General features: G+C 45.6%; 1 protein-coding gene, 1 long non-coding RNA gene and 1 pseudogene across 2 annotated transcripts; 2 read left to right on the top strand and 1 right to left on the bottom strand.

Moving 5' to 3' along the window:
• Window positions 1-2,863: 2,863 nt before the first annotated feature.
• LOC128818159 (uncharacterized) lies at window positions 2,864-3,980 on the top strand (annotated as a pseudogene).
• A 1,690-nt stretch (window positions 3,981-5,670) lies between these two features.
• LOC128818447 (uncharacterized) lies at window positions 5,671-12,514 on the bottom strand. Its single transcript, XR_008440485.1, has 2 exons — window positions 10,924-12,514; window positions 5,671-7,180 (listed from the first exon to the last, which is right to left on the bottom strand). It is a non-coding gene; the product is annotated as an uncharacterized LOC128818447 (long non-coding RNA).
• Window positions 7,126-9,767, top strand: NPPA (natriuretic peptide A). The gene is made up of 2 exons (XM_053997816.1): window positions 7,126-7,755; window positions 9,216-9,767. Exons 1-2 carry the CDS (start codon window positions 7,636-7,638, stop codon window positions 9,531-9,533), a joined length of 438 nt encoding a protein of 145 aa, XP_053853791.1. The 5' UTR covers window positions 7,126-7,635; the 3' UTR covers window positions 9,534-9,767.
• Window positions 12,515-13,666: the final 1,152 nt, after the last annotated feature.

Here is a 13,666-nt window from a genome sequence, read left to right as displayed (position 1 = left end):
AGCCCTAGTTTGCAGTTAGACACTGGAATTCAGGAGCATTTCAGAGGGCTGCTGTCTGGTGAACAGAAACCAAGACACAAAACCCCAAGCCTCTGACCCACAATTTGAACAAAGGGCAGCTCTCTTAGCAGACATTGCTAGAAAGCAGTGACTCCGCATTTAGATCTGCCACTGACTGAGGAAAACAAATTTTTCTTAGTAGTATACCTAATCTTATTAAAAAAAAAAAAAAGAAAAAAGAAACAAAAAAACCCCAACCAAACAAAAACCCCCTCCCAAAAAAAAAAAAAAAAAAAAAAAAAAAAACCGAAAATAACCCACCCCCAAAACAATATTACCCTTCTCTGAAGGAAATTCGAAGGCACCCTACTTTCCATAGGCAGATCCAGGTATTTCAAACCACTGAGAAGAAAATTGAAAAACATATCCTGAAGGCTTCTTGGTTTAACATTTTTGGTTAGGTCTTATGTTGTTTGCTAGTTAATCTGTTTAAGTTAACTTTATTAACAAAGCAGCAGCAAGTGTGAAAATGCACTGAGCAGATATTTGTTGCCATATGCATACACAGCCCTGAGTACAAGCTCTCCAGTGATGGATTAATCCATAATGAATTTATTACACCCTGAATTGACATTCCTAAGAAAAAAAAAAAATCACAATAAAATTAAGATTTCTACCAATCAATAAAAGAAAGTCCAGAATGAAAATTGTGTTATTCTTTCATCTTCCAGCATAATTCCATACCAATAGCTAGTCTATACATGGCTTAAAACCAACTGTTTATTTAGGCTAAGAAGAAGCAGACCTGCTTACTTGGGAGAGCTTAACAGAAAGCATCCAGCTTTCTCAGAGTCCCTCTTCAGGTGTGCTACCCCAGGGCTGGCCCAGGTGTGGTGGAAAGGTTGATCCACACAGCCCATGGACATCAGGGTGTCAAACAATGCAGAGCCAGTATCTTATGACACCTGGAGCTGATGGGAAGTTTGCAGCCTCCTTTCAAATAATCCTGAGTCCAAAGCTTGTTCCTAGCTCCCAGTAACTCTAGAGCAGGGATGTTGTCACGGACATAAAGACTTCTTAATGTTGAAATTTCACTGAAAACCCAGTGGAGGACAAGCTCTACTGAAGTTTATTTGTAGAAAAATAACAGAGGTCAGAGTAGGTTGAAGTATGAGCTGTGAGCACTTGTGAATAGAATCCTACAGAAGATGAATAAGAAACAGATAAGAGTTGCAATTAGAGAGGTCAAGCTGGTAATGTGCCATCCCATCACCCAGCATTTTGTGGGAACATTTTAAGAAGGCACTTTTCTCAAAGCAAGAACAATTTATTTCACATAAAAGGCTCTACAATTAGATCCCCGAGACTGAAGCCAGGTGTGTTTGTACTTTAGGTAATTTGCTGAGTTCTATTAGCATTTAAATAATCAAAGCTAAGCTTTGAAGTGAGGATGCCAGTCAGATGAGGGAAGCTCATGTCTAGCTGTGCCATTTCCATCTTTGCTAAGAAGCAGTGCGTGAATTTACAGACCAGGGTAACAGAAGTTGCTGAGGAGAAAAGCCTCCAATAAAAGTACTCCTATATGGAAAGAAATATACAGATATCTTTCTCAAATATGTGTGCTTTTGGTGTACCTGATTTTAAGTGATGTTAGGCAACAATCAAGGTTTGGTCTCATCCAAGACTCACTTCTGGCTAGCTTATTAATAGAGGGCTGGTTGTATTTATTCCCCTTGATCATCACACAGATCCTGTTCAGTCTCACTGCTTTATCCCTTTCCACTCCTCCTTCAGTACACACAAAATTGAGGATGATGCACATCCTCACCCAGATCTGCTTTCATTCTCTATCAACAGTAACCCTCTCACCTGACATGATCTGCCTTAATTCAGGTACTGCACTTTCAAAGCACATCTCCTGTCTCTGCCAGGTTCTTTGCAGTGTTGCTTTAAACAAACCCACTTGCCAGCTGTTAAAACAGCTGGATGCAAAAATCACTGTCCCAAACCAGTTGATATTGCTGGTTTGCTGCCGTTCTAAGCAAACAAAGAGGGCAGAAGGCAGAGGCTTAGTGAAATTGCTTTAATATTACCCAGGCAGTGAATGAAAGGACCCTGTCCTGTTCTGCCTCTAACAGAGGGAAGGATTAAAAAGGTAAGAAGGGGTTTGGTGACAATGCCAGAGAACCATCATCAGAGGAACTTTCAAAGAAGAAAAATCTAAACCCAAATCTCAGGACATAGTCTACTCACATAGCACAGAAATTTGTATAATGAGAAGACAAAGCTGTTGTCCCAAGAGCTGCTGCAGACAGATGAACATTTTCAATTCTTCCCACTTGTGTCCCCCATGGAGAAATGATCCATCCCTCAGCCCCTTGGAGGGGAAATCAACCCAGCTCTCAGCTCCTGTGTATCTGAGGCAGAGCAAACAGGCTGAAAGTGCAAGGTTCTGTCACTGCATCAACTCCTTCCTAACAGTGATGGATGGTGGAGGGAGAGAAAAAAGCTGGGAAAACTGGTGCTGCTGGTAAGGGAGATGACTAAGGGCAATTCTTTCCCTCCGGAGCAGTTGCTGCACTCAGAAGACCCCCAGCTCCTGAAGGGTGACCTGAGGGGGCAGTTGTCACCAGTCCCCTTACCAAAGCCAGAGGGTACAGTGCAGCACTTCGGCAAATGCAGGGGTCCGGCAGGAGGCAGCTGAGCTTCCTCCGGGCAGAGTGGGGATGTAAGGAGAGACAAAGAAGCAATACAGTATCGAGATGATGACAGGGATAGGGAAAGAGAAAGGGATGGATATAGGGATAGGGATAGGGATAGGGATAGGGATAGGGATAGGGATAGGGATAGGGACAAGGATAGGATGCAGTTCCCGGCTCTCTGCTGCGGGGCCGCCCTGCTGCTGCTCGTTATGCCGTGGGCAGAAGCGCAGGCGGCCGGCGAGGAGCGCGGTGCGGAGCTGCGTTCCCCGCAGGTACCGCGGCCGGGGCTCGCAGGGCGGCCACCCGCACCCAGCCCGCCGGGGCGAAGCGGTAGAAGCGGCTCTCTCAATCCCTCCTTTCCTTTCTTCTCCAGGACCTCCTGAGTCGCTGCGGCAGCTCCGGGAAGAGGAAGGGGAGCCGAGCCTGGGAGACGAGCCGGTGGCCGGGGCTGAGGGCGGCTGCTCCGAGTGGGAGCTCCCGGGGGCGGAGAGCGGCCGGGCGGGGGCTCCGGTCCTGGCCCCTGACCTCCCCAGCCAGCGGAGGGACAGAGCCAGTGGAGGAGCCTCCTTCCTCCCTCAGACAGAGACACTGCTCCTGCTGCTTTGGGACGAGGATGGAGAGGAGCGGCGCGCAGACGGGGCTGGGATGCGAGCGGCACAGAGCCCGTGGGTGCCGGGCGGAGCGGGGCAGGCCGGGAGCCGCTGCCGCTGTCGCCGGCTGAAAGCGTCGGAGCGGCTTCCCCCTGCGCTTCTTTCACAGATTTCTGGAGCAGATGGAGAAGCTGAAGCCGGGACCGGCTCCCAAGAGCTTCCTGAGTCTCCAGGCCGGCGTTCAGCAGCCGTACCACCAGGCTGCCCTCGTACCCGCCACGGCAGTGGGGTACGGAGCAATAAACTTTGTGCCAAACCTACATTACCTTTTTTGAGTGAGGTTTTTTTTTCGGTCACGGTTTAGCAGATGGTCAGAGGATACAGAAATCCCCTCCAGAGCGCTCCTCTCCCTGTGCTCTAAGGGCTCTGTCCTGACCCTGGCCAGAACATCCCACCCGTTCTGGAAAGCCTTTTGCTGGAGGGTCGCAGCAGCAGGAAGGATGGTGGTTGCATCCTTCCAGGACTGTGTCAGTGACCCTCCACGCTGTACTGAAGTGGCACTACCAGGCACCGCTGCCAGATCTGGGACCGTGGCAGTGAGCCAGCGTGCCTTTCCCGATGGTTCACTGCTGCCACCAGGGAACGCTCCCCGGAGCTGGGCACGGGGCTGGGGGTTAATTCCAGCTAGTGTGCTACACACGCCGCTGTGCCATGGGCTAAGCCGCTGGTATCAGTGCCAGGCTTGGCACGGCAGACCGGCACAGGGGGACTTCCTAGGACAGAGGGGCTCCATCGCTTTAAAAATACACCTGGTAGCGGCTGCCGCTGCAGGCGAAGGGCCGCGAGGGATTCAGCACCTGGGACAGACGCCAATCGCCCCGCACGCCGGCCCCGCCGGGCCGCCCTCGCCTGCCCGGGCTCCCTGCAGCCTGCACTGAGCCTGGAGGGTCCAGCAAAAGAAGGAGCAGCCGCAACACAGAGATAATGTATCACGATCAGCGGGAGAAACAATCCGTGTTTAGGATGAAAATGAATTTCCCCCCTTGGAAAAAAGTGAGGCACCACTTAATTGCAGGATAGCCACTCCAGACATTTTTACATTTCTGTTTTGATTCTCGTCTGATGGGCTCATCGATTAACTTCCTTCTCAATCTAACCATCATGCAGGGAAAGAGAGCCTGGGTGAGGTGTGGCATAGTTTTGTCAAAGGTTTTGTCACTGGGAGATGAAAGGAATCCAAACCCAGCCTCTTCCTCAGAACAGGAGGCTCTGCACAAACAGCTCACACTCTCCAGAATGGCAGTAGGAGAATGGACACACTGGAAGGATGTGCAGCAGGTCAGGGCAGCACTTAAGGCAGGTCTATCCATCAGCAGATGGAACCCACATGGCACCAACCCCCAGAGTTACAGTCCTTAGGCTCACAGGGCTGAAAAACAAGGACACAGAATCATCTCGCTGGGGAAGGGGAAATGTCACCTCAGCTGAGCTCTGTCCATCCTCCTCATCACAGGATCCACACACAGGCTGCCAGTAGCATCTCTCTGATCTGAACAAGCAGAGCTGCTCTAACAGAGCCTCCTGTCACCACACCTCCCATCCCATACCCCGGGAAGCAGGGGAAATGTGCCAGACTCCCAACCCTAAAACCAGTCACAATAAGCTTTTTAGAACTTGCTGCCCTGTTAAGGCAGACATTTTACTAGGGAAATGCCCAGCTGAGCATAGGCAATGCCTACATCTTGACTCTCTACTGCTGGGCTATAAAACCTAAAGTTCATATTAATTCACCAGGGTGATAAGACTGAGATAAACAAGTGACTTTTATAGCTTAACAATGATGAACTGAGTTCTGACATTTCACACTCCATTTGCTTTGGCAGAACTGCAAGATGGATAATCGAGGGCAGAATTTGGCTGTGAAAATACAACTGCTACTGTGGCAGGCAGCCATTCTATCCCATCTCTACACTTGACTACATTGTACATGGAATAGAGCACAAAAGCTTCCTGTCTTAGAGAAGTATTGTCAAGGCTGAAGTCATGCTGCTGCATCTTATTTATCTGCCATGGAACACAGAAGATGAAAAGGAACGAACCAGTAAAGAAAGGAATATCTTGAGGTCTGACTTAATGACTAAAATCCTGGACAATTCGATTGTTTCACAAGGACTGGTCACTCAAAGCAGAATATTTCACATCTGAGATTAATATTCTCAATTTCTTGCTGTTGGGTTTGTGCCCCAGGGGCTGTACAAAAGGAAAACTAAAAAAACAGACACAAAGGAAATCTCAGAGCAAGCTACAAAATGTTTTTGCACAGAGAGCACTAGAGAATACTTAGTGGGGGGGGGGTGTGAAAGGAAATAAACAGGAAATACAACAATAATAGATTTTAATTATCTTAAATTGGACACTCAAAATTAATTAATAATTCTGGTTTATCTTCTCCCACTTTTGCAGTTTACAAAACAAAGTAACACCTTGGCACAAACAAACATACACAAACCAAGAGCAGCAGGAAGAGAATACTTGTAACTAATTAACAAATTATACAGACACTGCAGTATAGAGAATTAATTATAAAAAATAAGCTATAAGGATCTTAATTATTTTTTAAAAGCACAAAATAAGAAAGTGTTGGAGCACACAATAATACAAAAAAAATAGTATTGCCTTTATGTTCTGAAAAAAATAAAGCATTGAGGAAAAATAGAGAGCGCTTTTATAATAAAGGGCTTCACCAGAACATACAGAGAGTTGGGCTGACTTCAGGCTATATTAGGAAGAAGTAGCATTTGAGCGTGACTTCACAACCTTGAGAATGCCCTTTCTAGTATAATTTTGGTAGCTGATCATGTGAACAGTATGTGCACATGTTTGCACACAAACACCATGTTAAGACATACAGGACATGGGAAATACTTTACCATTCTATTATTATTTTGAAATTGTACTCAGGAGATTCTTTCAAGATCTATGTTCATATGAAAAGTCAACAAATTATTACTAGACTGACATTCAACTTACTCCTACATTTGTTGTTGTTTCAATTTAAAATAACAAGAAACATTAGGAAAATGCAAAAGAAAAAGCCGTTGCTTCATGATTTAGAACTCTCTTGCATTTCTGTAAAAAGATTCATTTTTAGTTATACTATATGTACAAAGACAAAAATGGAAGAGAAATTTGAAGTATTTCTGTACTTTTGTAATTTCTCATCTAAGAATAGGCAGTTTCTAGCTAATTTTAAGACATTCAGCACTTAAACAAATAAATACTTTTAGTTTTTAATATATTATATTTAAGATTTTATTCAAACTCCTCACAAAACTCACATTTATACAAATCCATCCATTCTTTCTTTGAGATAGATTCCGAATAATACCGGCTATCTATTAAAGTTCTCATTGAACAAGTTTCTTTCTTGTATGACGGTAAAATAAGATTATTGCTGAAACTGGCTGCCTGTTCTTTAAATTTTATTTATGCAGGGTCAAGCCTTACCATCAGTGCTTAAAGAAATCCCATGATTTGAACGTTTGGCTGTTTATAAACACTAGTGGTTTTCAGCGGTGCCGGAGCCGGTTGTCGCGGAGGGCTGGAGGCACTCGCTCTCCCCACGGTCAGTCTGCACTGAGGTGCAGATCGAGGTGCTGCTCTTGTTGGTAACACACAAATACAAGGTCTCAGTGGTGATATCACCTCGGTAGCAAAGGGAAAAGTGGCCCAAAGGTGGGATTTTCAGCACACTCTCTGGTATGCGGTGGCCGCACATATTCCATGTATAGAAGGAAAGTGTGCACAATACTTTAGGCGTCCTGAAAGACGATTTATCTTCATTCTTGACTCTTCACCAAATACTCATCTGAAAGCCTGTTGTTTCCCCTGTAAAAGGCAATTTCCTTACAGAAATCTTCTAACTGAGCAAAGTTTAGAGCAGTTTTGGGATTGTTTCCCATCTCTGTAAATCTGACCATAGGGGTCTCTTGAAAGAGAATTGCTAAGAATTTCCAACTGGACTATGTAATCACAGCGCCTGGTATCAAGAGGAGGGGGAGTGACATGAAATCACTGACTTGTGACATACATTCCTCAGCAACAGCAGCTGCTGCCTAATGACAGCTAATAAAGGGAATCTTCCCTTGACAGAGCTGCATGCCTGCAGTGGGACTGGAATGTGCCCAAGATAAACGCACTGATAACCTAGGAAGCAGGGATCACCCAAAGAGTATAAAAGACAAGCTTCAGAAGAGACACAACAGGACAAGGAAGAAAGAGACTTGAAGGGACATCTCAGAAGAAACAGCTTGAACTTCCCTATTCCCAACGAAGTCAGCGCCATGGACACTAAAGGCTCATTTTTCTATGGCTTCCTTTTGCTGCTGCTCATCCAGCTCCAGTCCAGCAGAGCCAACCCTATCTACAGCCTCAGCCCTGCCAAAGAACTGGCCAGCATGGAGGTGAGGACTCTCATTTTGCAAGGTTAAACTTTTGGGGTGCTTAGCAGAGTGTGAGGTGTTGCTTTGCCTTCATTTTGCATGACTGGATCGCAATAACCGCATCAGCCATCACATGCTGGGGGACAAAGCCTCAGCTTTTCAAAGGGGTTCAGAGAAGCTCTGTAGGGCAATATCCTCCTGTGTTGGGCTCACCCGAGCTCCTGGGCAGTAGTGGGAACCAAAATTGTGATGTTGTAGGATGCCTGCTTTGGTGTTTCAGTTCTTTTTCTTTTAAAGATACATCTTCCTGGGAACAAAGTTCCAGGGGAGGAAAAAATCATCAGAGTAGCTCCGTAAGAACAAATAGAAAACTCTGAGGTGGGGTCCTGTCTATATGTTTACCCCTGCTCCATATGGCTCTAGCTTTTTGAATTTGAGAGATCTGGTTGTGTATGGATGAGAGATGAGGAGGTAAAGTGGAGCACCCAAAGACAAACTTTTATAAATATTACTAGAGGAATAACACAATTTAGTGTGGCTCATCCAGAAAAGCTTCCAGAGCTATAAAATTACCGCTAAGCATTTTAACAAATAATAGAGAAAATCCATTGTTACAGCACAGTACAAGCTTGAGACTCTGATGGGATCTGAAAGCTCAAACCTTTCCTTGGGCTGGTTGGTACCAGTAACCAGCTTCTCTTCTCAGAGGCCCTAAGAACAAACTCCCTGAGTTGATAAAGGACAATTGAAGCTAAAGCTGCCTCTGGGCTGTTTCCAGCAGCCAGGAAGAGTGGCTTCCAAACGCACTCACTATCAGACAAGCCATAAGGCTCATTCCTCTATATTCATATTCTAGAGTTGGGCAATTAGATTCCTCTGATTAGTTGAGCTGCCCTTGAGGAGGTTATCTGACCCCAGTTACACAAAGCTTTACAAATTACCAAGAATGGTACCCAGGAAGCAATCACACAGCAGGCATGAATTTACCATACAGGTATTTTCAGTTACTTTCAGGAGTAGCAATCCTGTAATCCCTGGGGCAGAGATTAGTGAAAACACCTAGAGCTTCTCCAAGTGATGTCATTGAAAGAGCCAGGGGTGACAAAGCAGCAACTTCTGAGAATGTGGGTGTGGGCTATGTGGCTAGAGGTTCTCTCAGACTGTATACCACTGGTGGGCTGAGTGGACCCATTTGCATTTTCTTCTCTGCCACGATGTCTTCCAAACTTGCCAGTAAGATACACATGATGGCAAGCAGCTTCATTCTGTTCACAAGGTGAAGCTGTGTCTTCCCATAGATGGAATTACTGTGAACAGGGATATAACACAGAGGACAGAACCCAACCACCACCAGTATCCAACCTGTCAGTCTCCCTAGGGTGGCCTGTGGGACCATCAATTAAAACAGAACAGAATGACTGGAAGAGTTAGCAAATGACCACAAAACAAGGAATTTCATTAATTTAATCCTTCTCTTATAGGCTCTGCTGGAAAGACTGGAGGATAAGTTTGCAATGATCGAAGCCCTGGAGTCCAGTCCTGACCTGCAAGAACCCAAAACCCAGGAGGAGATTCTGTCAGAACTTGCCGATGACAGTGACAACCAGAAGGCTGAACCCAGGCTTGCACCCAACACCCCTCTGTCCTACAGGGACCCCTTCCTCAAGAGACTGAGGGGGCTGCAGATGCCCAGGATGATGAGAAATTCTGGCTGTTTTGGGAGGAGGATTGATCGGATCGGCTCCCTGAGTGGGATGGGTTGCAATGGTGAGTCCTGCCTAAGCCATTTCACTGAATAGCACGGACCGTGTCTGTGCCATGGGACAGGGAAGGAGCAGCTTCTCATTTAAGTTTTTAAGACACAGTTTCAGACTGGAATTAATTTGAGCCTAGTATTTAAGCTAGTATTGGTTTTTCAAAAGCATTGCTGACAATGGTGACACGCACAGAGACAAAAACAGATTCTAGTAACATTTATTTCATGTTTGGTTTGCAGGTTCCCGGAGAAATTAGGATCAACCTCCCTAGAACCTGCTCTGAAGAATGCTTTACAGTACCCCTTCCTCCCAAGATGAAAGCCAGATGCTTTCTAAGCTCCTCAACAGAAAGTTATTACTATTTTTATTTATTTATTTATTTATTTATTTGATGTTTTTTAAAGAACATTTCTTACGCTAGCACTGACAGACCATCTTTAAATAAAACTAACACATTAGACATCTGTGCTGGACCTCTCTCCTGTCTGTTGCATTAAGTTTTCTTGTATTTGCCTAAAGTCAAAATCTTAAATTTTATTGATATTCTGGTACTCACAAGCCTGGATCTTACTTACATAAGACAGAGAAAACTTAGTAAAAATGAAAATGAGTTTTTGACTAGAGGCTTTTCCTCTGCAGTAAGAAACGCTAACAGGTTATCAGGAAAAAAACCAACTTGCTTAACATTGAAAGATCATCATGAGTCCTCCTATAGACAGGGTTTCAGGGATAAGAGAGTCCTTTTGCTGGTTTAAATTATTCAGTCATGGGAACTGCTACAAATGCCTCATGTAATCAAAAGTTACATGAAAAGAAATTAATAAAAACATAACACTCCACAAGTTTCAAGATAACCAGAGGGAGGAAAGGGAATTCATTGTATATGCTTTCTAGCAGTGACCAAATAAAGGTTACGAGCATCAACAGAAAGATACATCATTAACTGTGTCTTGTCTCACTCTGCACGTGGCTGAGATGCTGATTCCCAGAATTTCTTGAAGGATCCTCAAAGGTTTGAATATTATCATGATATTCCTGATGACAGGGTAGGGGGGATCACACAGCAGCTCGTATGGAGCATTTATCACTTTCTGGGAATGGTCCCTCGCAAAGTTGTTCTAACATGGCTAACGGGAACACTGGAAGTCTGATAAGGCTTATTTAAACTTAGTTACTAGATTTCACACCTAGGAGCTGAATTTGACCCAAAACATATTCTAGCACCCCACCAAAGAAGGTAATATTGCAAAAAACACATTCAGTCAGCATCCCAAGGAACAAAGAGTTTGGATCCCCATGAGAGCCCCAGCAATGGCATCAAGCCCAGCTCAAAACAACTGTCCTGTGCTTGACTGCATGTACTGCTAGGAACTGTGTTATTTTGAGCACCTCATGAGTCTCATTCCCAGAATCTCAGTGCATTCCCATGTACCTGAGTACCCTGAGAAACTTGTTCAGGGCTTAAGAAGGCAGCACCAGGACAGACTCAGCTGGAACAGTCCAATTCTGACTTTGCTTATGCAAATGCACATGGCAACAGAAACAGTACCTGGTGAGGACAAGGAATTGGAAGGCAGGTGTTCCATAGCTGCTGACAACAGCTCTCAGGGACCACAGCTCCAGGGAAAGGGTAAATTCAAGTGCACACCCCTCCATGCACAAGGCCAGTCACAGCTAAGGCTGCTGCAACACTTTAACAGGGCTCATGTCACACATCACATTTCTGACAAGCCACCCTCCCAGTCACTCCCTGCAGTGCTGACATGGCCTCCAAGAGGGATCTGTGTGCTCCTCTCCACACTGGGCCTTGTGATTCTTTCCTAGGGAAGATGGGCAGAAGTGCAATCTGAGGGAGTAATTTTGCTACACTCCAACAGCAAACCACAGTATGATACAAATCCTCTCCTTCCAGCAGCACCAGCAACAGATAAAATATTTTGTGGAATAGTGTCCACACAGGTTTCCCTGACAGAAGAATAAATTCCCAGGTTAAGATTCCCAGCAGCATCCATGGGACATCTCTGCAGTGAAAGATAGTGACTTTGCATTTACTCAATTTCACAGATCATGGGTGTGTGAAGTCACCCTTTGGGGAGCCCTTGTGGGCACAATGGGGCTTTGCCTTCCGAAAAGGCTTTCCAAAGACACCCACTGCAGCTCGATGGGAACGTGCAGGTGGATCCCTCCACACCAGCAGTAGGCAACAGCCTGACTTCCCCTGTGCTGCTGAAAGTAAAAACAACTCATGTACTCTGACAACAGCTCTTGCTGGAGCTGAATTTTACCCAGTCAAGCACAACTTGCACAGACACTGTAAATTGTCCCTCCCTGTCAGCCCCTCAAGGCACAAAACACTGATTAGTTCAGTGGAATGTGCTAAAAATGGCAAGAAGAGGCAATGCTTCCTGACCTAAAGCCAGGTGGGTCCAGTATTAGCAGCAAGCCAGTTCCTGGTGGAACAAGTCTGTATTAGCTTGCAGACAGTAGTTTAATAGACCCTGCAGTCTGGGAGAACCTAATTGAGGGTAAGCAATCGAGGAAAAAAGCATCTCTGACTGGATTTTTACTGCTATTGCCATATACACGCTGAGCTGTAAAGCACCCTCAGGGAAATCTTGCCGCCAGGTTGGAATAGTGCTGCACTCAGGAGTAAGCACCAGGAAAAGCTGAATGGGAGAAACTCGGCACTGATCAGCTCTACAGGCAAAGAACATCACCCCCAAGGATGGAAAAAAGCTGCCACTGTTGCTGTGAGCACGGGATCAGAGAGAGCAGGGAACAAACTTGCAAACAGCCATCATGTAAATGAAGAAATATCTCAGTGGGACCACAGAAGGACCAGGCTAACACCCTTCACACATCTATAATGACATTTGCAACCTCCTGCCCTGCCAGACTTCATTCTAGCTTCTGAACAGTGTTTGGCAGTACCCATTATTGGCTGTGCACAATTCAGCAGCTTGCTTTCCTTTGGACTCTGAAACACAGGAATTCCATTAGCGTGCTCCATGCACTCTGTAAGGCATGAGCCTTGTTTGGAATAGGGGTCTGCTTGGCATGGGGGATATTTGCAAATTAGATCTGATGGTTTCTCTGCCCCTCAGACACTGCACTACCCCTATCCAGCTTCCCACTAAACAAAATGCTTCCACTGAAATCCAAGTTGGCAGGCAAGAATGCCAAGAGGAGCTGTCAGCACTGCTTGGTTTCTCTAAAAAATCGTATGTGAAGTACAGGGCACACACCCTCCACTGCTGCAGGGAGACGTGGATCTGTGCCAATTCACATCCCAATCTGGCCACAACCAGCTTGCTTGATTTACTTCTCCTGAATCTTGACCCCCAAAGGCCTTTGCTGATTGACATCTGCTTGATAAGAGTGTCCCACACTTCTATGTGGGAAGGAAGGAAGATTTGTAGGACTTTCCCCCTCTATTACCATCTCCTGACTGCTCTCTTGGAAAACCAGCACAATCCTGTACATAAAAAGCAGAGTGGGGAGGAGGTAAAGTTTATGACAACAGAAGGTGGTGGGAAGGCAACTAGAGTCAGGCCTGCTATGCTGGGAACTGGGAGACAAGAAAAGAAGAATAAAACTGGTGTGTTAATTCAGCCATCCCAGAGAGATATTTTCCAGTACAGGCATCAAAGAGCTGCTGTGGGAGTCAACAAAGGTCTCAAGGTTGTCATGTCTTAGCTGTTAGTCATGAGTTTTCAACACAGTATTGTTTTCTACTGAAACTGGTATATATGGGTTCCAGTCTCTGCTTTGAAGTGCTTAAAGTATCAGTAAGATGTGTGTTAAACCATACATAGCCCATACAGCAATCAAAACAGCCTGGAGAAAGGGACATCCTACTCACTTTTAAACTGTGATCTCAACATCCAAACCTCACTTACTGACTCCCCTCCCTTCCCAGACAGCAGTGGAGCTCACTGACGTCTCATCCCAGCTCCCAGTAAGCCTTTTCAGACACTGCATTTCAACAGTGGATGCAGAGGAGACTGAGTGTATCCCACTGCTGTTGAAAAGCCCTTCAGCACCCTGGACAAGAAGAGCAGCTTCACTCTCTTCTCACACCCCTGCAACAGCCAAAGCTCCAGGCAGCCATCCTCTGCTCCTTCCAGCTCCTGCTGCATGATGCACAACTGGGAATGCACACACCTGTATGGAAT

This window comes from Vidua macroura, chromosome 23 (genome assembly GCF_024509145.1).
Source record: "Vidua macroura isolate BioBank_ID:100142 chromosome 23, ASM2450914v1, whole genome shotgun sequence".
Classification (NCBI taxonomy): Eukaryota; Metazoa; Chordata; class Aves; order Passeriformes; family Viduidae; genus Vidua; species Vidua macroura.
The sequence above is the reverse complement of the archived record's forward strand: the minus strand, read 5'-3'. Positions and strand labels throughout refer to the sequence as shown.